The following is a 27733-nucleotide window of genomic DNA, read 5'->3' as shown; positions in this document are numbered from 1 at the left end:
CAAACCCAAGGGGAGGCAAATTTCTGTATTTTCTTTTGAAAGCTTGATAGTTCTATATTTTATATTCAGGTATATGATCCAGTTTGAGTTGATTTTTGCCTAAGTTGTGAAACATGTGTTAAAGTTATTTTTTTCCTTATTTTCCTGTATATTTATGTTGAAATGTTTTAGCAGCATTTGTTGGAAAGATCATACTCTCTCCATTGAACTGACTTTGCGCCGTGTCAAAAATCAGTTGACTATATATTGATGAATCTGTTTCAGGGTTTTTCTGCTTCATTGATCTATGTGTCTCTCCTCTTGCCAATTCCATACTATTTTGATTATTAGAACTTTATAGTAAATCTTAAGTTGAGTTGTATGACTCCTCTCTCTGTATATATACTTATATATAAATATATATTTATACATATATTTATTTTTGTTTATATTTATTTACATATTTTATATATAATATATAACTATAAACATACAAATGTATACTTATCTGTAAAATATATGGATGATATATATAAGTAAATATGTTTACATATATTATGTATCATATATATTATTCCCTGGTCTAGTTTTGACATCTCTGTCATATCTGAGTTTACTTATGATGAGGGCTTTGTCCATTCAGCTGCCAACCTAGACATTTTTTTTTTAAAGATTTTATTTATTTATTTGACAGAGAGAGATCACAAATAGGCAGAGAGGCAGGTAGAAAGAGAGAGGAGGAAGCAGGCTCCCTGCTGAGCAGAGAGCCCGATGCGGGACTCGATCCCGGGACCCTGAGATCATGACCTGAGCTGAAGGCAGCGGCTTAACCCACTGAGCCACCCAGGCACCCAACCTAGACATTTTAAATGCGTTATCTCAGAGTTTTCAAATGCATCTGTAAGTTCAAAAAGGATTTTAAAAATCTTGTGTCTATATTTTATGATCATCTAATATGAGATTATTCTGGATCTTGTCATACGGTGTTAGTCCTAATGTTTGTTTCTAGCTGAGTTTGTACCAGTGAATATCTAAATTAACAGTGTATAATATTTAATGAGTGGAAAAGCATGTCACACTCCTGTAAATTTGCATGTCTTAAAGTCAAAACAGCAATAATTTTCCTGCATAACTACTGTTGTAGTTATGTTAAATAATTTTACCAGTTATGTAGACAAAACTAAGCTTTTGCAATGATAATAATAGCTGGAAAGATATTGTCATAGAAAAATAATTTGACTTAAGTTGTTTAATAACTTGAATTTTGGGGTAAAAATGATGATGATGACTTAGTGCCAGCTAAAGCGTAGTAGCTGACCTAGTATGTAAATTTCTTATTTGCATCAAGTGAAAGTTAAATTATGTCATGCTACCTCTCTTTCTCATGCAAAAGAAGTGCCTCTAGTAGTTTAAATAGAGGAATAGGAGAGTTAATCTGCACCATCACAGTTTCATACTGCAAGTGATATACTGCTTCAATATTGTCTTTGTCAACCCAATTTTAACAGATTATTAGCCGAAGTATGATAGTATGAACTTAAAAAATAATTTTATATTAACTAGTATTTTTCCCAGAATTGTATTTTTGAATAATGGACAGTTTAATGTTGGATTTGGAGTTACAAACAAATTCATTGTTTAAAATGGAAAGTAATAGCAATAACAACAGCCTGAAATTTAGCCACTCAGTTAAAAATCAAATTAAGTCAACAAGTGGCAGAAAACAGAAGGAACTCTCATTGCCCTCTCTTCCTTATTTGGAATTGGCAACGTCAACCCGAGTCCTTTGAGCAGAAGCAGCCCTCCCATGTATCTCATAAGGGGGCAAGATCGATAATGGGACCAGGGCACCTGGCAAAGGAAGTGGGACCTAAAATTCATCTAGAGGAAGAAATATCTTTCTAATTTACACAGAGATGTCAGATGGGGTAAATGGCGCCCTAGCTGAAGAATCCTTTCCTTTGCTAAGTTTGTTGTATTAGTCAGGATACATACAGCTGCAAGTCAGAGAGCGTGTGACCAAGAGTACATTTATCTGGAGATAAATGGTTCCAGGGTTGGGAAGGGTCTCGATGATGCCATTAAAAAATCTTTCCACTCTGACATCCTTGAGTGTTGAATGTTTATCTTTGGATGGTCATCTGATGGTAACAAAATTGCTGCTACAACTCTAAGACCACATCTTCATACAATTTTATCAAACCCCCACCTCTGTTTTAATCAGAAATAAAAATTATTGGCAGAAGTAAATCCATCCTCCCACCTGAGCCAATTTCCCCTCATGTATTATTGGCCCGAACTGGGTCACATAGCTACACTGGCTTTGAAGAGAGGTGGGAATGACTGCCTGAAAAAAGGAAGAGAATTGGCAACCAACAGTGTCTACCACACCCATAAAAGAAAAGGCTCTTTTTTACTTTCTGTTTCAAAGGGAAGGTCCAAATCTAGTAAGTAAAAAGCATCTCAATCAACCACCCTTCTCTTTGACTGGAATTTTTCTTGAATCGCTTTATAATCTTTATACTATCACATTCATTCAGACTAAGTAGAAAGAAGGTAAGTCTTAGTTAGTTTGAAATAAAAATAGTTATAGAATAATTTTAGTAACTTGAATGTCTATCACTTTAAATCACATCTTCTCAGGAAAAATTGGGCTAGCTGGCCAAGGTCAAGAATGAATCATTCAGACAAGCTGTAAGGAATGAACATTCTTTGTATACAATGGATCTACCAAGCTTCATAAACATTTCTTTCTGCAACCTTCTTTAGCATGTGTATTTTTTGTGTACACAGGATGGAGGAGTGGTCGATCAAGGGAGCAACTAAAGGAAACATAGGCAAATTAATACAATATTGGCTTTTCAATTTAATTTCCTAAATTATGAGGAATCTTGGTATTTAGAGAAATCCTATTTGCGACTCTAAGACAAGAAATCCGTCAATAGTCAAATAACTACTGCCTAATTACATGTAAACATGGATTTATACATATTAAGCTTTAAGTTATATTATTCTCAATAGTATTCACATCTCTCATAACAAAAGTTTTTATGGAAACTCTTGTTTTTATGCTCCCCAAGCAAGACACTTCCCTGTCCCCACACACATACCTCAAACAAATATACCAAACCCCGCCTTAAACTTAGAAAAATTCCATCTTAAGAAAGAAAGGAAGAAAAGAAAAAGGCCCATCTTGTCCGAACTTGCTTATTTTTTCCTTAGAGGTGCTGTTAGGAAAAGGCGTGAGCAACCTTCATTCTTCCCCCCTCTGATTTCTGTTCCCAAGATTGAGAAATTAAAGCTGATTTAGGTCATTCTCTTGTGAAAAGTGCTTTCTTTTCTTTCAGTGTCCTGGGTTTGCTGAGGAGCACAATGGTAAGAGAACAGAAAACAACGTTGCAGCCTCGAAGGCAGTTTCTTATTCATTGTGTTGTGAAACTGCCTCCTTTTCAATAGCATACATCATTTTAATCCACATTATGGCTCCTGCATTTTTCCAGAGAGGCTAAGAAAGTGAAAGACCCATCCTTTCTAATTATACAAAGTTTGATTACTTCAGAGAACCCTTTTGGTGCCATTTAGTTGAGGAGAAGAATCCTTTACTATTCACAAGTAACAGTTCCTCTACGGGATGAATTTGCTCACATCCTCTTGGAGACCACCTCAACGCATGGATAGCCTTGAGTCATGGGTCTATAGGAAGATTTTAAAGCATTTTTACCAAAATCAGCCGGTGGTTTCCTTCTGTCAGGAAGTCTTCCTTAAAAGAGCTGTCCCCTGAGATTAAGAGATCCTCTAAGTAGGAGAGCTTTCAAAGACCAGGTGAGCCAGAACACTTTGAAAGTCTCCCAGCTGAAGGGGAAGGGAGGCCTCAGCGGAGGAGGGCTGGTGTGGGAGGAAGCAGAGCAAAGGTGCTGGTGATTATCAGCAGTGAGTACTGTCTTACCTACCCCATGTATCACTGGAATTCCAGCTCTGGGGACTCTGGCTGGCAGTTGCTTCTGGATAGGTTAGTGTGCTCAGCCTTTAGCTAGAAATGTCACTGGGCTGGCATAGTCGGCTGGCATAGCCTTCCATCTTTTTCTAGTCCTAGATATCATGTTTGAGAGCCAAAAGACCCTTACCTACTTCACTGTCCTGCAGTTGACCAAGAAAGGTGTGTACCCCCACCGACAGTCTCCCTTCAAAAAGGCAGCTTGAAGCCTTGAAACGAGAGTGGACCCTGGACTCTGACAGCACTGGTTCAAATCCTGGCCATGCCATGATCATGAAAGAATGATCTTGGGCAAATCATTTGATTCCCATGACTCTTTTCTCATTTGGAAAATTGTGATCATAGTCTCTGCCAACCTCTAACCCCCTCCACACACCCAGGTTTAGAGTAAAAAGTCAGAAAACATGACTTTCAAACTCACTTCAAAATTTCCTTTCTTCCCTTCACTTAAAAATAAAAGGTGTGGAGAGTGAGAAGAGCTCCCCATCCAGAGGGATGGCAGGAGAAAAATTTGTAGCCTGCGTAGGCTGATAGACATGTGCACAAGGGCAGTTCTAGAGAACATTAACCACAAGCAGCCATAAAGATGCATCATAGAATTCACCCTCCCCACCTTTGCAAAGTGAAATCACAGACCTTCCAGAGCTTGGGACCTCTAAATGCATCTTTCCACCTTTGGTTCAAAGAGCTACATGGCCATCTGTCAGCATTAAAACTGAGGGTGAACTGAATGTCTTCATTAACTTGGTTGTGGTAATCATTTTACACTGTGTACATATATCAAATCATGTTGTTAACCTAGAATATACACAATTTTATTTGTTAATTCTATCTCAACAAAGCTTGGTGGGGGAAGGCTGATAGTATATTTTTATGGACTCCTAATGATCTATAATGTCCTTGCACTTGGCTTTCTAGAGTGTGTCTACCTGTAATTTTAAAAAATGTCTACCTACTCGTATCCACGTACGGTAGCTCTCAGTCTCAGACTCCCCTTCTCCTTCGTTGAGCCCCCTTTGGGTCCTCCTTCCTGACAGACAGTTACAGAGAAGGTGAGTTCCTCCCTTCCTGCTTTCATTTTCTCTTCTACCCAAGGCAGTTAGAGGCCCAGCTAACCCTAGAGTGACTTTTGCCTCTACTTGCTGAGACAGGGGCTAGTTTAGGGCAAATGCCGTCAGACCTGGCAAAAGTGGGGGAAGCTCTGTAGTCTTCCTAAGACAGTGTTTCCTTTTCTCCACAAATTCCAAGGTCAGGATCAGAAGCATCTGTGTTTTATCGTGGTGCCAGTCTACCCCAGGATGCAGATCTATCTTCCTTTCACCAGATACTAAAGCGTCCTCCAGATAGAAGAAGTAAATCATGGCGCCAACTCCTTTAGGTTCCCCTGGATGACTGTTTCTTCATTCTTCCCTCTCCCAGGCCACTTCTGAGCAGCTCTATATGTATCCTACTGCCCTCATGGAAATAGCTCTGTCTCCTAGCAGGACCCCTTGCTTATCTGCATCTTAAGGTAGGCTTGACTCATGTGACAGAAAGTGTGAGAGCGGAAGGGGAAATGAGTGGGAGGTGTATGCAAACACCAGGGGCCCTCTGTGTTCCCTTTACCATAAGCTCTGATAGGGGCAACCAAATGGTATTCTGTCCTTTTTTGATTTTTTTTTTTAAATAATTTTATTTATTTATTTATTTATTTATTTAACAAAATGGTGGTTTATTAAAGCACAGGGGCAGGACCTGTGGGCAGAAAGAGCTGCTGCCCAATTTTATTTATTTGTTAAGTAGACTCCATGCCCAGTGTGGGGCTTGAAGTCATGACCCTGAGATCAAGAGTCACATGTTCTACCTACTAAGCTAGCCAAGCGCTCCAACAGTGTTCTCTCTTACATATTACCTACAGCCAAAACTAAGTCTCTAACTTCACCCTAGTGCCTTTTTCCATGATGAGTAATCAGAATTCAGTCAGACTTTTAAGTGCAAGAATGACTTTACTGCAATATGGGAGCATCAAGTCAAAGACCACCTACGGAATACCGAACTTTACCTACGCAATAGACAGACTGACTCCACTTTGCTCCTCGGTCCCACTGCCAGGCTGTTCAGGTTCCACCTCCCAGGAACTAGTGGCTAAGAAAGAAGAAAGAGGCACCTTCTAGTCTTGAGAAAGGCAAGGATATTTACAAGTAGGCTCTGCAGCCTTTGTGTTCAGATTTAAAATAGAATGTCTGTCCTCCTTGATGGTGTGAAATCTTCAATTCTCCCTCATTCTCAAGCCAAACTAATTTCTGTATCCAGCACCCTTGAGGTTCTGATCTGGACACAACCTTGAAGAAGTCACTTCCACTAGCTACAGCCTTGAGGAAGTCACTTAAACTTCCTGAAACTTGCTTTCTTTCCACAGATGAAAAATTCAGAACAGGGCCTGTAAACGCTTTAGCTCACAGAATCATTCATTGTAAGGATCCAACAGAATAACATATGTGAGAGCACTGTGTGTACTAGATGGCCCTACACATGTAAGCAATTATTGGATCAAATTTTTCATCATAATAATAACATAGTAATTACAATTGTGCTCTGTTAGCCCCTTGTAGAGCCCTGGGGTCCTCTGCTCATCTTTGTTTCCCCAGTTATTATCTGTCATTCTGCTTGATTCATCCCTCCCACGTTCTCCCTTCCCCTACTCATGAAATACACATGCACAAAACCTATAATTCTTTCACCCATTATTCTAACTCCTGTCAATCAGTTTCTTTTTCATTGCATATTTACATTTCCAAAATAACTGCATTTACATATAATTTTCTCTTGCCCGCACAGAAAAGTGGGTACAGCTAGATACGGCATTTAAGGGGGTGTGTCGATTTCAATTCAGGAAACAGAAACAACTGTAGGTATTTTAAGCAGAAAGGGATTAAAAACAAGGAATTCGGTGCTTATGAAATTCGCAGGAAGAGCTAAACAAGGGGAAGTTACGGGCCACCACTGGGGTCTAGATTTTTAAGGGCACACCACAGTAGCCGTAGTCCAGAGGTCAGCTGCCAAACTGCCTCTCAATGCCCAGGACTTCTGTGACTAGAATCTGGGGACTACTGGTATGTGGGCTCTGGCTTCAAACTCACATGGAGTATTACTTGGCCGCAAGAGAAATAGCAAGGTGGCCTTCGCCTCACTGCTGCCCTCCAAATCTCAGGCAAGCGTGTTGCCCCAGGAGAATTTAATTACTGTCCAGAAATAGTTGCAAAGGAGTCTAAGAAGTGTCATTTCTGACTTCCGAGGGCCAAAAGTTCAGGAATGTGCCTACAGGGCTTTGGGAATGAATATCTGCTTTTATCTGACAATAACCTGCTCAAGACAGTGACTTCAAACTCCTTACAGAGTAAACACCACCATGATGGCCTAAAAGAGAGTTTGAGGGGAGGAGGGAAGAAAAGGGGCTCAGATCTTATAGTTGCAGCCTTTACAAATACTGGTGGGGATTTATTTGGGGCAGGCAGGCCTCTTGGTTTTTAAGTCATGTAACTCAGATTAAGAATAAAAAATTATGGGATGCCTGGGTGGCTCAGTCGTTAAGCGTCTGCCTTCAGCTCAGGTCATGATCCCAGGGTCCTGGGACTGAGCTCTACATCGGGCTCCCTGCTCAGCGGGAAGCCTGCTTCTCCCTCTCCCACTCCCCCTGCTTGTGTTCCCTCTCTCTGTGTGTCGTTCTCTCAAATAAATAAAATCTTAAAAAAAAAAAAAAGAATAAAAATTATGCATGAAGAGTGGAGTCAGCTGTAAGCAAAAATGATTCCACATTTGCTAAATGCCACGCTGTGGTAGTTAAGTGGGGACAGAATGGTGAACAAGACAGAAGCTATTCCTGTTGAGAGATAGGATATTAGAAGTGTCTGGTTGACTGCCCAGGTTCAAAGCCTACCTCCGCCACTTACTAGCTGTCTGGCTTGAACAACTTCTCCAAGTTGCAGTTTACTCATGTGTAAGCCAGATATAATCAAAGAACGTACTTAATTGAGATATAGTAAAAATAAAATGAGATAACGCATGTAGAGTGCTAAGCATACTGCCTGGTACATTGTTGTAGGGTCTGAGTAAATGTGGGTGAAGGGTATAAGCAAATCAAAAGGCAGTTATAGTACAGGACACTGTAATAATGCAAAGATACAAGAAAAAGAGCCCGTATGAAGAGAGGCATTAACTCAGACCTAGGGGTCTCACCAAAGCCTCAGGAAATAAATTCTGGGTTAGCATTTGCTGGCTAGGAGAGAGCATTCTACATTTGATGACTAAAGGAAGTTCACTGTGGCTGGAGCAGAGGGAGTGGAGTGAGGTTTGAAGGCAGTTAACCAGATCATGAGGGGACTTGTAAGATTTTTAAGAGTTTGAATTTTGGGGCATGTGGAAGGCTCAGTCAGTTAAGTAGCTGCCTTCACCTCAGGTCATGATCTCTAGGATTGAACCTGGGTGTGGGGCTCCCTGCTCAGCAGGGTATCTGCTTCTCCCTCTCCCTCTGTTTCTGCCCCCTCCCCCCAGCTCATGCTCTCTCTCTGTCTTTCAAATAAATAAGTAAAATCTTTTTTAAAAAAAATTTGAATTTCATCTGAGGGCACCAGGAAATTGTTTGAAGGATTCAAAGCAGAGTGATACGACTTGATTGATAAATCCCTTTAGCTGGAATATAGACAGTGGTTTAGAGGAGGGAAAGATTACTGGCAGGAAGTCCAGAATTTTTTGGATTAGTTAAATAGAGAGGGAAAGGTGGTCCAAACTGGGGAAGTAGCAGAAAGATAAAGAAAAATGTAACAGTTCTGGAGATATTTAAGAAGCAATTGGCTAGAAAGTAAGGTACGCACTTTTCCCCCACCATTCTCCTCCTTCCTTGGCTTTCTTTATAAATTTCCATGAGGAAACTAAAATCCTTTAACTAATTTATCTTCTTAAGTAACAGATCAGTGCTGTCATAGTGGCCCTTAGAAGCATGCCCCATATTAGTTAACATAGTACAGATGTTCATATCGTAAATTTCAGGTCATATGGGAAAAAAAAATGTAACAGGGACTATATTTGCATCTGGTTTTTGCTTTGGTGTTTTTGGGGTAGTAGAAGCAGGCCAGTGCCTCCTTACAGCTCCAACTGAATAAATGGGCAAATGCAGACCTATTTTTTGGCCCCTGTTGAGTGGACTAAGATAGTTACATAACTCAAGCTGAGCTAATAGAATTCTATCTCTACGGTTTGTACCGAGACACAGAAACTGAGGTAGTGGATATTGGGAATTGGAAGTCAAACCATAGTTTGGCCCATGAAAATTCAGATCATTCTTACAGAGCAGCAGTAACCAAGAAGCTTTCAGAGAACCTGGTGTACGGAGAAAAGGATGATGTCGATGCATGGCACAGGCAAGGTGGGGGTGCGGCGTGGAGCAGGGAGGTGGGGGAGAAGAGGAGGAGAGAGGGAGAGAGACTGAAGGAATTTAGAGCTTCTAGTTGCCAGGCAAGAACATCTTAGAGAGTATTTAGTTCTCATCCTCAAAAGAGTATTTCCATCACTCTCTTCAATCCTTGAAACTCCAGCACAAACATCCTGGATTCATCTAGGATTATGTTTACCTTGGCATGCTCTGCTCCTTTCCCACCAGCTTCTACCTTCCCACCAATCAGTAAGTCTCAGCTCACTCCCTGCAAGAAACTGGAGTTCTGAATATTAACAAGACATGTTCCTGGGTTCAATTAGATTATCGACTTTCAGATCTACCCTATGTGTTTTCTTCTTATAGCAATGTTGGAGATGTAATTTTGCCAAGTTTCTTTACAGTTCTCTAGAACAATCCTGCCCAGCCAAGCAGGTTGAATGGAGTTGGCCTCCTTCCTCTTTCCTTTCCCCTTTGAACCCAGCATGGGTAAATGACCCAGGTTTGGCCAGTTGGAATACTTCTCTTTCAGTGCCAGATAATCAGAGTCTTCCTTAGGACTTCACTGACTTTACTGGCATTGCTGGGAAGGATGTGCCCTCTTTCAGTGGGATTATGATTTGTAAGGACAATGTCATTTGAGGTTGCCAGCAGCCACCTAGCTTTGATGTGAAGAGCCCCCTTCTGAAAGAAAGCAGTCACAAAGGAAAATAAACAGAGATGATAAGAGAAAAAAATGGAGTCTTGATGATATTATTCAAAAACTTGGATACAGCTTTCCTCAAAGCTAGGTCTATTCTTCAGGTTTCTATTATGTGGATGATATATTCTGATATTTTGATATCTTAAAAAACCTTCTCTTTTGGGGGAGAGAGACTACTCTACCCTGAGCTAGCCAATTCTTAAGAGATAGCAAAGTGCCCAACAAAGAGCCTGACTTTGATAGGAAAACTAATCCAGACACATTTGGTTCATGGTACTGAAATTCTAGGTCGATCTGACTGAACCAAACTGTGAGGTATTGACATAATGGGAAAAAATATTTTGTATTTTCAATTGCCTATCCTTTATTTAACATTCCCTTGAGCCAAATGTGTTTTCCATTTGAGTGATGTAAAGGAGAGAAGTAGAGATATTCTCAGATGTCATTTCAGGGAATACTTATCCTTTATTTATTTATAGAGAGAAAGCATGAGTGGGGGGAGGGGCAGAGGGACAAGGAAAGAGAGAATCTCACACAGACTCTAAGCTCAGCACAGAGCCTGATGCAGGGCTCGATCTCAGGACCTGGAGATCATGACCTGAGCCAAAACCAAGAGTCGGATGCTCAACCTAATGAGCCACCCAAGTGACCCAATACTTATCCTTCTTAAGGATACTTCTTTCTAAATCTAAATCTAGAACTGATTTTTCTTCTCCTATTGCTGCTCTGGGGAAAACTTTATGATAAGTTGTGAGATCTTGAATCTCAAGATGAAAATAATGATTTATATGCTTCTCCTTCCCCCCTCCCATCTGAAAGAAACCATGATGAATAAATCAGCAAATATCTGAGCTGGCTGAAGAAATTTATTGTTAAATGTATCCAATGCTTATTGATTATAAAGACCTGGGGTGCCAGCAGTATTACTATGTTTGTAATTGATAACCAGGCTTTATATTTTAGAAACACTTTTCACTTGTGAAATATGATTTGAATGATTAGAGAAATTATAAGTCAGAGTGAGGTTTTGGGGATTTAGAGCTAGAGGAAGGGGAATCTTGATCTAGGGACATTTTTACTTCACAGATGTAAAATACTTGCTGGTGGTGAAGATGGGGAGAGTAATGCCAGTCATTGCAGCTGTATCCCTGAAGATGCTTATCTTGAAGAAAAGTAGAAAAAGCAAAGAAAAGAGAATTGTACAGATGTTGAGGCCTACAGAGAATCCCAAAGAGTCATGGTTTACTCAGAATAATATTTTTACAAACATAAAATAAATATTCACTCTTTGACTTTATGACAAGCACTAAAGGAGCCACACCTATGTGTGTACCTTTTTACTCTTCCTATAAAGGATGGCCCCTAATACTTTGGAACCAGCTTTATAAACATGGAATGGTTTCCCCCAACCTGTGATATAAATGAGTGATTAAATTGGACTAGGTGATTAGGAAGAGAAAGGAAAATGTATACCTACTATGCTAGACTTTACATGTGCACATTTCAAATCAGACCCAATAGACACTAATGCTTACCCATCAGAACAGATATTTACAGCAGGGAAAGTTCTGGGTTGGACGGACTGTCTTGAGCCATTTGGAAACCAAACTGGCTAGAGCAGATTGCAAGATGTAGGCCATGGGAGAATGACTCTGGTTCCTTTTCAGCCTAAAGCAATTACCCAGCTGTTGGAAAATTGAAATATTGGATCAAATTATATTACCTAAGTTAAAATAAGCACTCCTGAGAATAGATCACTACATATATTAAGGTACCTGTATTACATAAGAGTTGACATTCCCATTTCTATATCTCATGAACCAGCCTTGGAATCTTCCCTGAAAATAAATTCGTTGTTAGTATCTTTTTGGCTATCTGTTTTTGTTGGTTAATATATACATTACTAGCACATTTCCCAAGTTCTTTACCCTTTACGATTAGCACTTCCAAAAATCTTCCTGACAAAGCCGTCAATAGAAACAACTAAACACTTAAAAAACAATAGGTGTCTTGTAGGTAACAACTATGGAGTTTGACCAAAAGCTGACACTATGCATTTTAAAAAGTACACTATGCATTTTAAAAAGTCAGTGACTCACACGTGGTGTTATTTGATCCATATAGCAGCCCTCAAATTAAGTTGGACACATTGACTATGGAATCAGCAATAAATGACTTGCCCAAAGCCAAATAATTAGCAGGTGACAGAACAAGGGCTTGCACTCCATGTTTTGTTTTTTACTTCTTATTTATTTACTTTGTTTGTTTGTTTATTTTTAAGTGGGCTCTCTGCCCAACGTGGGGCTTGAACTCATGACCACTCATGTCAAGGGTCACATACTCTACTGACTGAGCCATCCAGGCACCCCTCTCCATGTTTTTCTAGCCCAATTCCAGAGCCCTCTTTGTGGATGCAGAAATTAGATATAAACATAAGGAAAATTAGAAGAGACAATTAGAATCACAATCAATTAATCAATGGAATTTAAACAATCACTTAAGACATAACCTACAAGACTGAAAATACACATTCATGTTTCATTGTTACCCTCTGGGCACTGGACTGGTAAAAAGATTTTTCATCTTAATTCATCAGTAAATAGTCACTGACCACTGAGTTGACTCTTTCTTTTTTTAGTAAAATTAACTTGTAGCACTGAGTGAGTGTCCCTTCATTGCAGCAAGTTAACGTTGAATTTTGCTCCATCTTCCCATTTCTCCTGGATAAGGAAGGGAAAACCTGAAGATGTGGTAAGACAATTCTCAGTCTGTTCTTCATGTCTCTGCTAAGAAGTTCCATTCACCTGTGGTACCTGGGTGGTTCGGTTGGTTAAGTGACTGCCTTCGGCTCAGGTCATGATCCTGGAGTCCCTGGATTGAGTCCCAGGTCCGGGCTCCCTGCTGGGCAGGGATTCTGCTTCTCCTGCTGACCTCTCTCTCTCTCAAATAAATGAATAAAATCTTTAAAAAAAAATTTCCATTCTCTCATTTATAAAATGGGTATCACTTAATGACTATCTACTATATTCTACATCCATTATCGGTAATCTCCACATCTCTGTAGTTTAGAGGGTATAGTTACCTTTACTTTTATGGATGTGGTTAGTATAGCATAGCAGTGAAACACTGAGATAGTAGCCTTGGATCAACAGCAGGTCCTTCAATCAAAAACTACCAGAGTTTGAATCTGGCTCCATACGAGCTAGTTTTCTGAACTTGGATCACTGATGCCATTTCTCTGTTCTCCTTTAAGCCCATCTCTAAAATGGGACAAATTACATGAACTTAGTAGAGTTATATGAACTCACAATTAGGTTATTGTATTAAATGAATTAACATCTGTAAACAGCTTATAGTTCCAGGGCTTCTAGTGGTACTCAATGAACCTTAGCTACCATTTTAAATTTGGTGTACCCCAGGACTAAATCTGAGGGACTCTTTTCTTCTTTATATATCTGTTACTCCCTAGATGACCTCATTTAATCCTATGGTTTTAAATATAAACTATACTGATGACTCCAGAATTCATATCTCCTGCCAAACTGATACTTTTGAAGTGTAAGTCAGCTCACGTCCCCTCTCCACTCAGAACCCTCCAGCAACTTCCTTTCTCTCTCTGGAAAAGTCAAAGCCCTAGCAGGGCCTACGAGGCCCTATGTCTCTGTCCTACTTTTGTAATCCGCCTCCTACCACTTTTCACTGTCTGTCTTTTCTCCAGCAATAACGTGACATGTGCTTCTTGAACATTCCCTGACACTCTTGCTCCTCTGCGTGTATACTCTTCCCCATGCAAGCGCTATATGCCTTCACTTGCTTCAGGCCCCTGCTCAAATACCATCTTAGCAGAGATGCCATCCCTAACCACCTTACAGAAAGGAGTATTTTCCTTTCCTTTTCTTCTTACCCTGCTTTATTTTTCACTGGGTATCTATCGCCATTATGCTTATTCATTTTTCTATGGTCTGTTTTCTCCTCTAGTGTGTGAGCTCCATTGAAGTAGGGACTTTGTTTTATTCACAGTCCCTAAAGCAAGTGCCTGGCGCATGGCAGACACCCCATAAATATTTATTGATTAAGTATAATTATGCTAATTGCCCAGCTAGTGTCAAGAGTTTCATACCCAAGTCAGTTTCCCTTCAGTATCTCTTGCTCTTTCTACCCCACTAACCTGCATCCCATGCCAGGAAAGACATAAACCCCATTGTAAGTGTACATCAATTCATAGGATTTTTGTATCTCAACTGGAGATCTTATGCACATTAGGGTTGATTTGCTATTCAGCATAATTTAGCAAATATTTACTGCACAAATATTTATGTGATCTTGGATAAGAAACACCAACCAACCCACTAATATAGGGTAGCAATTTATTCAAGAATCTCAAAGCCCGGGAAAGGTAAATATTTGTATTTGTGGATCTCTAAGTTCAGAATTATTATGTACACCTAAAATTAATACATTATACCTCAACTTTTTTAAGGCCATTAAAAAATAAGAATTAATAGGTATCACAATAGAACACCTGGTTATCCCTCAAACTTTCTTTCCCCCATTTTCTCAATCTTTGACCCTCAATCAAGCCCACTTCTTTGCCTAAGCCAAATTTCTAGACATTTTCTTAGATTTCTCTTTACCTCACCTTACATGTCCAATCCTTGTGCAAAAACAATAAATTCTATCTACCAAATTTGCCCTGAGACCATCTGCTTCTCATCAACTTTACCTTTATAAATCCTAGTCCAAGGACAATTCCACTTAGCCTAGGCTACCAGCAAAATTTCCTAAGTGCTTCGGGAACCTGGGTGGCTCCCTCAATTAAGTGTCTGCCTTTAGGTCAGATCGTGGTCCTGGATCCCTGGATCCCTGGGATTGAGCCCTGCATCTGGCTCAATGTGTGGGCCCTGCTTCTGCCTCTCCCTCTCCCCTCCGCTTGTTCACTCTCTCAAATAAATAAAATAAAATAAAATAATTCCCTAAATGCTGCCTTGCCCTTCCACTTTTTGCCTACCAACTGAGTGATCTTATAAAAATGTAAATTACTCATCATTCCCCTGCTTAAAGCTTCAGTGGTTTCCTTTTGTTATTCCTCTCTAAATTATTCCACTTAGAAAAACATCCCAATCCTTTCCTAGCCTCCAAGCCCTGCTCCATTCTGACCTGCAGGACAGCCCAATCTTGTCTCCTAGTGTTTTCCCCTTATTCATGCACTCTCCGTCACGCTGGCCTTTCACGTCTATGAGCACAACACGCCCTTCCCTTTCCCAAAATATGTGTACTAGCAGTTCCTTGTCATTTTGTTGCAGTTTGAATTTCACCTCCCTGGAGAGGCCTTCCCTGACTTCCTGATTTAAAGTGCCCCCCGCCCTGCCCCAGTTCAACTTTTGCTCTGCCAGAGAATGAATGCCATCCACTGATAGTGCACTGCACAGTTGCCTTCTGGTATTTTCCTCCTCTGCTTATCACACCCATCTCCCTCCCCTAGAATGTAAGCTCCATGAAGACGAGGACTTTGCTTTACCAGCAGGGTTTATAACAGGGCCTCACACTTAGTGAGCACTCAAGAAACACTTGTTGAGTGGGTAAACCTTTGTCTCAATTTTGACAGCTTATTTGACAGGATCACATAGTTTCCTAATACAACTTGAGTAACTCTGCCGCATACATGTTCTCGGCATTGCCTCACCCTACAAAAAGGTCCATGATTCCAGATGAGGGATTCAGATTCCCCCTATCTCTTGGCAACCACTAGGTGAAGATCTAGACTCAGTTCAACAGTTCACCATCATTAGATTAGGGGGAAAAGAAAGACAAATTAGTATTCCTGACATGAACCATTGTCATTTCTTACTCAAAATTTTGAGGAAGAAAAAAAAAAACAACCCACAATTCTTAAGATCAAACACTTTCGGAGTCGAAAATGTTAGAGAAAGTAGATGTGGACAGAAAAATGTTAGCGTGTGGGAGGAGAAGTCAGAAGGAGGTAAGAGAAAGAGCTCACACCATGCTGAGTATCATGGTTCTGGGCTTGGGTACCATGTCTTGCCTTGTACATAAACACTAAGGAAGGGCGTGATGGAGTGAGGTGGGTGGGGGCGAAAAAAGGGAGGAGTGGGAGACCTGGACTAGAGACGCGAAAAATGCTAAAAAAAAGGACGGAGCGGAGCCACACAAAAGCAGCCTCGGATCTTGCCGGAGCTGCAAGCGTTAAGGGGAGGCGGGGAGTGACGCGGTTTGCGTCTGGAGCGGCTCCTTGGAGTCCACAGCATCCACCGCCGGAGCCTCGCCTTCCTTTCTCCCTCTGCAGACCTATCGAGACACAAAAAAAGAGGCGACCCCCGGACCAGCGCGAGGGACCCACCCGCACGATGACCGAGACCACCAAGACCCACGTAATCTTGCTTGCCTGCGGCAGCTTCAATCCCATCACCAAAGGGCACATTCAGATGTTCGGTGAGTCCTCCCGCCCACCCCCGGAGGCTGCTTCCGCCTCATTCCTTCCCGGGCACCTGTATTTTCCAGGGCGACAGAACAGTAAGGCGTGTGCCCCTCTGGAGGGATGCGCCGGCTCATCCCACTGGTGGGAGGTCAGCCCCTCTATTCCCGGCTCCTGGGAAGGGACGTTGACTGCGCTTCCCAGGCGTCACTTGCTCCGGCCAGACCCGGCTCACTGGGGGCCGAGGGGTGGGGGAGGGGAGGGGCCCGAGGTGACTGTGGGTTAAGACCGGGTGGGAGGTCGAGATTCCAGAACTGGGGTGCGGTGGTGTGGTAGTTTGGCCACTTGGCTGTTGAGGATCGGGGTGGGGTTAGAGGTTGGGTCGCGGAGAAGGCAAGAGGGGGTTGGAGATAACGTGCTGTTTGTTTAGGATGGGTGGAAAGCTCGAAGGAGTTAAATGATGTATATGCCTTGGAGGCACAAACACACTCACACACTAGCAGGGCTGGGGCTTCGAAGAGATTAATTTAGGTTTTGACTAATGGTTCAGGGCGGCCCAGGGGCGAACGTTTGAGGGTTGTGAACCGTGTATTGCCCGCGCGAGGTGGATGGCTGAGTGAAGGGGCTGGGGGACTGGGCCAGCCTGGGCTTGGCTGCCGGGACCCGCTGCGGGGGAGGGGGGGGGCGGGGCGGCCTCTGCGGGTAGCCCTTTTCAAGCCGGTGTTGATGGATCCGGGCCCAAGTTGGCTGAGGCTCTGAGGCGGCGATGGCACCCGGAAGGCTTGCGGCGTGCCAGAGTGTGTATGAGTGTGAATGTGTGAGTGTGTGTGTGCGCGCGCGCGCGCGAGTTGGGGCCGGGGGAAGCGCGCATCTCTGAGCGTTTGTTTCTTGGAGGCTTTGGGGCGTGGAGAGAAAGGGAGCGAGCGGTGGCTCCCGGCTGCTGGTTTGGGATTCAGCAGGGGCAAGGGAAATGTGATCGATGCCTGTTGGAGATGTCGCGCCACCGGTGAACGCGGCTTCTCTGCTGCTCCGGTAGGACCCAACGGCACGGGGGCGTGCGCGTTTGGACACCGAGGGAGGGACGCGGAGGTCACTTTAGAAGCAGGCATAGAGTAGAGGTTGGAAGGTGGGGGGGTGCTTTTTTTCTGGCGCTGAAGGAAAGGAGAAGAGAGGAGAGAGAGTGGGCTGGAGATGGATGAGAGACCGGGGAGGCCCTGCGCCAGCCGGCCAGCGCGGCGCTATCCAGAGGCGGCGGTGCTGAAGCTCAGGGCGCGCCGGAGCTGGCTTTGGACACACGTGTTTACCCTGAGCCGGAGGATTGCGTGAGCCCTCCTAGGGCTGTTTAATGAAAGTCACATCATACCGGTAAAGAGTGGGCGAGGTGGCTTTGACTAAAAATACTCTTCTGTTAAACCTAAAAGGTGCGTTGAACTGGGCCCGCTTATTAAAAACCTCATGAAAAGAATATCGAACTACTTTGAGCTGAGGGCAGATTCAAATAGGCACTTTAATAGGATCCAAGGAGGGAGACGGAGAGGTAGCCATCCCTTCCTCACCATCCCTTTAACTTTTAAAAGTGTCTTACTAGGAGCTAACCAACCTACTAAATAAAGACTTTTGTTTAAGCATCAGAATAGACCAAAGCATCTCTTCATTCATCTAAGGGAGTATCAGTGCCCTAGGAACACTCTACTTTCACAGAGGTCTTTACCAGAGTCCTGCTTTTCTTCCCTGTCCATATTTCCTCTACCCATTTTTTGTCGCTCTACTTTATTCCTCTCTGTTGACAGGGCAGGATTGGGCTTTCCTCTGGAACTCCTTGGCACTAGAAATCTTTAGTGAGCGGGGAGCTACTCCTTTTTTCCTGGGGCTAAAGTAGTTAACTCCACTTGTTTTAGATTGCAAAAAGGGGTGGATTTAAATCAAGAGCTGAGGATTCTGTCTTGCAGCTGAAAAGAGTTTGCTAACAGTATAAAGGCTTTTGTTAAATCGGTGTTGACCCACCAATTCCCCAGGAGTTTAGACGGTAGAATATGTGGAAATAGTCATGGATTACAGCAAGCAGGTTTAGACATAGAACAGGTAGAAGAAGACTTTCTGACAGTTGTGACTATTTTCTTGGTATTGAAACTGAGGAATAAGAGAGACTATCTGTCCACAAAGCTTTATGATCGTCCATTACTTATGTGTAATCCAAAGAGCAACATGGAAAGCCGATATGGGATGTTCAGGATAGCTTTAAGGAGCTTATAACCTAATGAAGGATTTAGCATATATACATATGAAAAGAAAACAAGAACAAGAACACAAAATACATATTAAAACTATTCTTTGTAGAATCTCTTATGAGAATCTTTGAGCTCACAATAAGTTTTGTGATTTACTTCTGTAGTTTCTGGTTTGCAAAGTCTTTTCATCTCACTTACTCCTAATAAACAAGCTCACCCAAAAGGCATCATTATCTCCATTTTACAAATAAGAAGCTGATGTTCAGAGGTGAAGTGACTTTCTTAAGAGGCTTAGGTGAAATGAAGAGTGGGTGGCCGTGTGGAGACTTAAAGCCCACATTCTTGATTCCTCTTGCAGAGGCCTTTGCCCGGGACCAAATGCAGGAACAAGTGCTCACTGATCTGGCTGCATAATTCCATGAACTCCATTTCCTTCAAACATAAACTAACAGAGATTAGAATTAAATTGGTCATCAACTAAATGAGATTCTTGAATATGCATTTTAAGAGCTTTTTTCCATCTCTAACAAAATCAGTTATCCGTGAACTATTTTCTCTTTTTAAATGGCTTTTAAAATCTCCTCCACAATAGTACAGAAATAATTAATTCGATAAAGTTATCAAGCTTTCTTTAAGGTGCCTGATATTTGTAACTGAATTTTTTTTAAGGACAGGAACAGGACTTTGAAATTAGACATCTTTAACAAAGTTCCTGTATTTTATTTATTTATTTATTTTAAAGATTTTATTTATTTATTTGACAGACAGAGATCACAAGTAGGCAGAGAGGCAGGCAGAGAGAGAGAGAGAGAGGGAAGCAGGCTTCCTGCGGAGCAGGGAGCCTGATGCGGGGCTCGATCCCAGGACCCTGAGATCATGACCCGAGCCAAAGGCAGCAGCCCAAACCACTCAGCCACCCAGGTGCCCCAAGTTCCTGTATTTTAAAATCCAACTGCTTACCAAAGAAAAAAGAGAAAGACTATAAACAAAAAGAAATGTGTTGTTCAAAACGAAATAATTCAGGGCACCTGGGTGGCTCAGTGGGTTAGGCCCCTGCCTTCAGCTTAGGTCATGATCTTAGGGTCCTGGGATTGAGCCCCACATCAAGCTCTCTCCTCAACGGGAAGCCTGCTTCCTCCTCTCTCTCCCTGTGATCTGCCTACTTGTGATCTCTCTCTCTCTCTCTGTCAAATAAATTTTAAAAAATTAATAAAAACTAATAATTCATTCTTCATCTCTGAAAAGTAATACTTACACAGTTCTCAGTATTTGTAAAATATTTTAGAATGAGCTTTTCCTTTTACTTTGAGGAAAGGGAAGTTGATATTCCTAATTGTGGCTGTAGAAACACATAGAAAAATTTAATGTTTGTGATGGAGGTATTTGACACTTATATACTTAACTCTAGCTAAAATGTTTTCAGGGATAAGTGAATATTTGGCAAAATAAATTCATAAACTAGCAGTGTTTTATTTTGTGGGTCTGCCTTATTACCTAAGAGACTAACAAGACACTAGAAGTCTTTTTTTTTTTTTTTTCTAACTCACAAGATCTTATTGAGTATGTAGAGACTATATCTTTCTGTAGAGATTATATCTTATATCTATATATAACTTTCTTTGCATTTATATTGCTGTGTTTGTCAATAAATTCACCCCTGGGAAATAAGATAAAAAGTTTAAATAGAAAAGTAAAAAGGGACTGATCAGATAAGTTTTGCCATAAAGGAATTGAAGAACTTGATCACAGCAGAAATGTATTTTTTTTTATTTTTTTTAAAGATTTTATTTATTTATTTGACAGAGAGAAATTACAAGTACACTGAGAGGCAGGCAGAGAGAGAGAGAAGGAAGCAGGCTCCCTGCTGAGCAGAGAGCCCGATGCGGGACTCGATCCCAGGACCCTGAGATCATGACCTGAGCCGAAGGCAGCGGCTTAACCCACTGAGCCACCCAGGCGCCCCAGAAATGTATTTTTTTGATGATTGCAAAATAACAGGATTTTTCAGTTTCTCTACTTCAAAATATTTTTACTTTGAACAAATGGGTCTTTTGAAAAGAAATATGATCCAATTCTGTCCCTCTTGAAGGTTGATGAAGAGGGCTTTTAATTTATTGTGGAATTAGAAACGCAGCCCCTATTGCTACAACTGGAAATTGTAAGAAAAATGAATTTGAGCTGCTACTGATATAGAGAACTGTCAGAAATCAAGAAACTGTTTAATATGCTTGAAATGCCTGTAGAAAAAGAACATTAAGCACAAAGTGGTACTTTATACTTTTGGCACCATTATTCTATTTGATCCTACCCTGCAAGTTAAACTGGATAATATCGTCTCCCTTTTACAAATGACAAAGGAGAGGTACAGATGTAAGTCATTTGGTCAAGGTCGTATGCAAAAGTCAAGATAGAACTAGTTTTCTGATATCTAGACTCTCTCTCATCCAGAATTCCTCTTTATTCCTTTAATTGCAATAATCTTATGAAAGGAAGAATCACCTGAACTTAGTTATTAACAAAGGGTAATGAGAACTTTGTGAATTTTTGTTCTTGGTAACACGGGCAACCAACAAAATATATTCAACAAAGGTATCTGTTCCCAACATCTTATACCTAACAAGGAAAAGCTATTTCATAGTACTTAAATATTTCCCATATAATTGTGTTGCTGGAACATTTTTTTCTACCACTCCCTAATTCCTCCTTCTTCCCCACTCTTCTGTTATCCCAACTAATGTCTACTAATCCTTCAGATTTTAGCTTCAATGGTACTTCCTCAGGGAACCTCCACTGACTTATAAATTAAGTATGGTTACCCTGGCATTTGATCCCATATTTCCTTGTACTTTCCATGACATAACTCTCATCTCATTATGTGCTTAATGACTGTTTTCCATGCTAGACCTTAAGTTCCGTTAGAACAGAAACCATGCCTGGTTTCATTATTGATTTATTTCCTAGTACCTAGCATGGAATAGGTTTTCTGTAATAGTATAATATAAATAACAGTTGCAAGTTGCAAGTCTTTGCTCCATCACAGTTGTTGAGTAAATAAAAAATAAATGAGTCTACAAAATCTTGTTCCAGGTAGTTGAATCAACCATGCACAAAAGCTAGAGTAGTGAGACAGAAAACCATGACATATTAGAACAAAGGATGGTTTAAGGAGAAGGGGAGTAAGAGATAATACTAGAAAGGTAGATGGAAGTCTGATCGATTATGAAGGCTTGTAAGTCATCTTAAGGAATTTAAATTTTATCCCTATGGCAATGACAAAACATTGCATAGTTTTTAAAGTGAAGGAATGTCATCATCATATCTCCAAAGTTATGAATTAATCAAATTTTGAATATAGATTGGTGAAAGGCAAAGATAAAAATGTAATGACCAGCTAAGCACCTATTTCAGCAACACAGAGGTCATGTAAGGGAAGATGGTCAGCTCACACAGATCGGTGGTATTTGGGATGGAGAGTGAGTGCACTTGTCACTTAAATGTAAAAGGGATGATTATTTGGAGACTTGATGGGTGGTTGGTGGCAAAGCAGGCCAGAGTAACTCTCAGGTTTCTGTCCAAGGTAGATGAATAAAGAACACTGGAAGAGAAGTAGATTTAGGGTTGGTGGGGAAAGTGAAGATTTGTACTTATACTAAAATTTTGGAAATATGTGTTTTAACCCAGCACTGATGCAAAAAAAGAAAATACTTAAATTCAAAGTATCTTTGTCGCTGGGACAGCTTAATCTTCTAATAAAAGCTCCGAGTAGGTTCTAGTTGGATTATTCAAAGTTCTTCTTATGAGAACGATACTGAAATTCATTAACATTATGGAAGTAAAAAGATATGAAAGGGTATACTGCCTTTTTAAAAAGTATGGACTTGGAGAAAATCAAGGTCCTAAAATTGACTCTTTCTTAATATTAAGGTTGTGAAATTGGAATAGTTAATAGTCCAAAATAGTCCAAAAGATCATTCTAGAACATGCCCACCACTGTGATAATGGCTGTAATATATTTTTCAGGTGGATTTGGGCATTCTAATTCATTGATAAGTTAAAAGTCCATTAATGGAAACTCATGGGTCAATCACGGTAGTTTCACTGGCAGGAGCTCTGTCTGCTCATAACATGAGAATAATGCCTGAAAAAGAAAATTTGGACATTTTTGCTCACATGAACAGGTGTTTTATTTACTTTCTCCTGCTGAATTGATTAACTGAGCCTCAGATGGAACAAGCTAGCTATGAGAGGCAAATATCCCATCTATTACTCATCCGAAACCAAGGAATAAGATAAAACCAAGAGGGTTGATGTTCCAACAGTTTTGAAATGAAGAAATATTCATTTTCAGTTTCTTCCTCTTTTTGTTTTACTTGATTTTATTCTACTTGTCTAAGCCTTTTATTAGAAGATATGCTTAGAACTACCAGAAATAGAGGGTTCGTTCATATGCCTTTTAGGAAGAAGCTTGAATTATTACTTAGTAGGAACATCCTTTAAAATATTACAAATCTCGGGTGTCTGGATGGCTCAGTCGGTTAAGCATCTGCCTTTAGCTCAGGTTATGATCCCATTGTCCCTGGATCAAGTTCTGCTTCGGGCTCCCTGCTTAATGGGGAGTCTCCTTCTCCCTCTGACCCTCCTTTCCTTCTCTCTCTCTAATAAATAAAAGTCTTTAAATTTTTTAAAAAATATTATGAATCTCAAGAGAAACATTTCTATACACATTTCCAATGTTAGACCAAGGCTAGTGAACAGCCTAGAAGTGTGGAGGCAAACGAAAAAAAACAAAACCTTCTGACCCTCATGTTTGTACTCCTCTGTTTCAGAGATATTCTCAGACATAAGAGGAGAATGCAAAACTGGGTGGATTATCTATCTTTTCTGTTATTTTTCTATTGTTAGGCAATATTTGTGAAAGTAGTATATGGATGATTGGGGAAAAAAAAGATTCTATTTATTTATGAGAGAGATTCAGCACAAGTGGGGTAGTGGGGGAAAGGCAGAGGGAGAAAGAGGCAGACTCCCCACTGAGCAGGGAGCCATGACACAGGGCTTGATATCAGGATCTAAGAGATTGTGACCTGAGCCGAAGCATTGCTTAACTAACTGAGCCACCCAGGATACCCATACCTGCTTTTTTTTTTTAAGATTTATTTATGTATTTGACAGACAGAGATTACAAGCAGGAGAGAGGCAGGCAGAGAGAGAGAGGAGGAAGCAGGCTCCCCGCTGAGCAGAGAGCCTGATGCAATGCGGGCTGGGGTCATGACCTGAGCTGAAGGCAGAGGCTTTGACCCACTGAGCCACCCAGACACCCCCCCATACCTGCCACCCAGGCGCCCCCCATACCCGCTTTTTTAAAAGGCACCTGGCAGGCTCAGTCAGTAGAGCATATGACTCTTAATCTCAAGGTTGTAAATTCAAGCCCTACACTGGATGTAGAGATTACTTAAAAATAAAATCTTAGAAATAAATTGTTTCTTTAGAAAAGATTCAAGTGTTGGGCGCCTGGGTGGCTCAGTGGGTTAAAGCCTCTGCTTTCGGCTCAGGTCATGATCCCAGGGTCCTGGGATCGAGCCCCGCATCGGGCTCTCTGCTCAGCGGGGAGCCTGCTTCCTCCTCTCTCTGAATGCCTCTTTGCCTGCTCGTGATCTCTGTCTGTCAAATAAATAAATAAAATCTTTAAAAAAAAAAAAAAGATTCAAGTGTAAATTTTACAATATCACCACAGATACAGTGTTTAATGAATATTTAATGACACTGTAAAACATACACATTCTAGTTAAGTTTTTTTTTTTTTTAATTTATTTGAGAGAGAGAGTGGGAAAACACAAATGGGGGGAGGAGCAGAGGGAGAGGAAGACGCGGACTCCGCACTGAGCAAGGAGCCTGATGAGGGGCTCCATTCCAGGGTCCTGAGATCATGACCTGAGCCCAAGGCAGACACTTAACTGACTGAACCACCAGGCACCCCTCTTGTTCATTTTTTAAGTTTTCAAATCATCCTGAACTGCTCAAGAAGATCCTAAGGACACAAAGAAATGCATTAAATATTTTTTCAACACCACCTTTTTAATTTTTTTTAATACCACCTTTTAAAAAACAATATTAAACACACAGAATTTTGATTAAACAAGGCATTTAAAGGAATTCCTAAAGATTCGATGTAACAGGCTAAGAACTGGGATATAGGAATTTATTTGAGAGAATTATATAAATTTATTTATGGACATGTTCCATATCTCAGCATATGTAAATGCAGCATGAGTTTACAAGGAACGAAGTTTTCCATTGCCAGAGGTTTTCCCATTATAAACATTCCATTGCAAGGAACAAATTTGCTTTTTTTGGATACAGTTTGGCAGATAGCCTCAGAAGTATTTTAGCCAAAAAAAAAAAAAAAAAAGTTACATAGTTTGACCAAGGCCATCCCCTGACACTGGCATCTTCCCTCCACCTCTTATACTGGATAATATCTCCATGATCTATGAGCTCTGCAGCAAAAGCAAATATTATAACCACTACCAGCATCATCATTTTCCACATTATCGTTTAAAGGTAGTGGAGCTACCTTCATCCAGGGCTTCTGTAAACTCTACTACCATTAAACTGTTTTCTGTTTAATTTATCACACAGTTCTCTTTAGTTCTGGACAAGTGAGCCATTCAGGAAGGTTGTTGTAATTCTGGGGATAAGAGAGTAGGAGGAAGAAGTAGAAAAGAGCAAGACTTAGAGGCTAACCTATGGACGGGGTGACAGCTTAAATAGCTCTTTTTTCCTGCTTACCTTTGCATCATGATACCTCCACATGGATAGCCATGCTGCTACATGTCGACCTCCTTTAATATTTACCAAACCGTCAAAAGAGGGTGAGGGAAGTATAGCCCCTAGATAAGACTACATGCATATGGTTTTGCTCTTGTTCCAGTTGCTTAGGTCTTAAACCGTGAACTTTCTTGATCCTTCTCTCTTTGGACACCCCCATCTATGTCAGCAAATGATTTTGGATCTCTCTATCTTCAAAATACAGGTAGGACCAACCACTTTTCCATATCTACAATCCTGGTATAAGCCACTGGTATCTCTGACCTGCATTATTTCAATAGCTTCTTAACTGATCTCCCTGCTTCTACCCTGGGCCCCAATACTCAGTCCTCAACAAAAATAGCCAAAGCAATCCTTTCTAAATGTAAGCCACATCTAAGTCAGATCATGTTGCTCCTTTGCTCAAAATCCTCCAATGGCTCTCTATCTCATTCAAGGTCAATGTCATTAAAATGACCTGCAAGGTCTCCATGATTGGCAACCTTTCCCCTTCACCCCGCTACACAGCTCTTTCCACCTCCTTCTTAATGAGACTTACTGAACTCCTTGCTTCAACCCTAGAGACTTCATGCTGAATGTTCTCTCTGCCTAGAATGCCCTTCCCCCACATATTCCCATGTCTAATTCACCCTCCTCAAAGTTTTTGCCCAACTGTAACTTTCTCATTATTTACTTAGCATATCCTATTCCCCTGATCACATAATTTAAATTGCAGCTCACACACTCCCAGTCCCCCTTATTCTGCTCTTCTTATATCTTTTCCCCTTACCTCTTATTACCTTTTTTTTTTTTTTTTTTTAAGATTTGGTTTATTTATTTGACAGACAGAGATCACAAGCAGGCAGAGAGGCAGGCAGGCAGAGAGAGGAGGAGGCAGGCTCCATGCCGAGCAGAGAGCCTGATGCAGGGCTCCATCCCAGGATCCTGGGATCATGACCCAAGCTGAAGGCAGAGGCTTTAACCCACTGAGCCACCCGGGCGCCCCACCTCTTACTACCTTTTAACAAAGCATGTTATTTCCTTATTTGTTATGTTTGTTTTTTCATGTCCCCATCTAGAATGTGAGATCTTCAAAGGCAGGGATCTTCATTTGCTCTGCTTACTAATGTATCTCAGGCTCCTAGAAGATTGCCTGGCACACAATAGAGGCTCAATAAATGTCTGTCAGTGAATGAAATGTCAGAATTACCCGCCATCCTCTCATCCTCACCTCCAGTCTTGTGGCCGGAAGGGCAGAGTCAGGAGAGGACTCAGGGGCGGTGGATTCATTTGATAACAGCTTAATGAGTTATGGATGTGCCTCAGGCACTGCATTAGGCCTCAGGGATATGAAAATAAAGGCACTCTTTCCCATGCCCTGGGAGAGATCATCTTCCATACAGGAGACAAACAAACTAAACAGAGCATTCAAGTCGTAAGTGCTATGAAAGAGGCAAAAAGGAGGTAGAGGAGGGAGCACAGACCTTCAGAGCAGGTGTTAGTAAGACTGAGCTTGACGGGAGGAGCTGCCCAGGGCACAGGGTATGTGTAAAGCCATTTATTTATTTATTTGTTTGCATTTTACTTACTTATTTTTCAGAGAGAGAGAGAGAGAACACAGCAGGGGAAACAGCAGGCAGAGGCAGAGGGAGAGTAAGTCTTCCCATGGAGCAGGGAGCCTGATGCTCTGTTTCATCCCAGGATGCTGGGATCTTGACCTGAGCCAAAGGCAGATGCTTAACTGACTGAGCCATCCAGGCATCCCTGTGTAAAGGCTTTTAAAAACATGGCACACTGAGGAATCCCCCAAGGAGCCTGCTAGATGGCTGAATGTGGGTGGGGACAGGGAAGGGCAGGAGATGAGACCGCCAGAACACAGGGTTGGGTGGAGAGTGGAGGGGCTAGTTCCAAATGGTTCAGACTTTACCCAGCACTTTTAGTGAGCCCCTGATGGGTGCTAGGCAAGGGAATACATTTTGCATGTGGGGCCTTGCCTCCCAAATGTCCATGTCCTTGTCACTGTGATTTTTTTCGAAATATTTTGAAGTTATTTCTGTATCACTCTTGGAAATAAGTAGGGATTTTCTTTTTATTTTATTTATTATTTTCCAAAAAGGAACCATGGTCTATTGCACAAGCCATATCTACTCAAGGAATAAATAAGTGAAAAATAATACTACTACTG

The 27733-nt window shown here is 41.3% G+C and overlaps 1 protein-coding gene and 1 long non-coding RNA gene across 4 annotated transcripts in view; both read left to right on the top strand.

Moving 5' to 3' along the window:
• LOC131815169 (uncharacterized) overlaps window positions 1-5477 on the top strand; it is a 28228-nt gene extending 22751 nt beyond the window's left edge. Inside the window, exon 4 of one of the 2 annotated variants that reach the window (XR_009347599.1) lies at window positions 5393-5477. This is a non-coding gene — a long non-coding RNA (uncharacterized LOC131815169). Of the gene's footprint in view, window positions 1-3326; window positions 3449-5392 lie in introns of those variants that run through there. The other variant, XR_009347598.1, reaches the window with a different exon arrangement.
• Window positions 5478-16315: 10838 nt separating this feature from the next.
• The window catches only part of NMNAT2 (nicotinamide nucleotide adenylyltransferase 2), a 150180-nt gene continuing 138762 nt past the window's right edge, over window positions 16316-27733 (top strand). The window contains exon 1 of one of the 2 annotated variants that reach the window (XM_059145199.1): window positions 16316-16533. In XM_059145199.1, the coding sequence (XP_059001182.1) occupies window positions 16449-16533 (85 nt within the window). In that variant the 5' untranslated portion in view covers window positions 16316-16448. Of the gene's footprint in view, window positions 16534-16624; window positions 16668-27733 lie in introns of those variants that run through there. The other variant, XM_059145200.1, reaches the window with a different exon arrangement.

This window comes from Mustela lutreola, chromosome 14, assembly GCF_030435805.1.
Source record: "Mustela lutreola isolate mMusLut2 chromosome 14, mMusLut2.pri, whole genome shotgun sequence".
Classification (NCBI taxonomy): domain Eukaryota; kingdom Metazoa; phylum Chordata; class Mammalia; order Carnivora; family Mustelidae; genus Mustela; species Mustela lutreola.
Note: the sequence above shows the minus strand (reverse complement) of the source record. Positions and strands in the feature narration are given on the sequence as shown.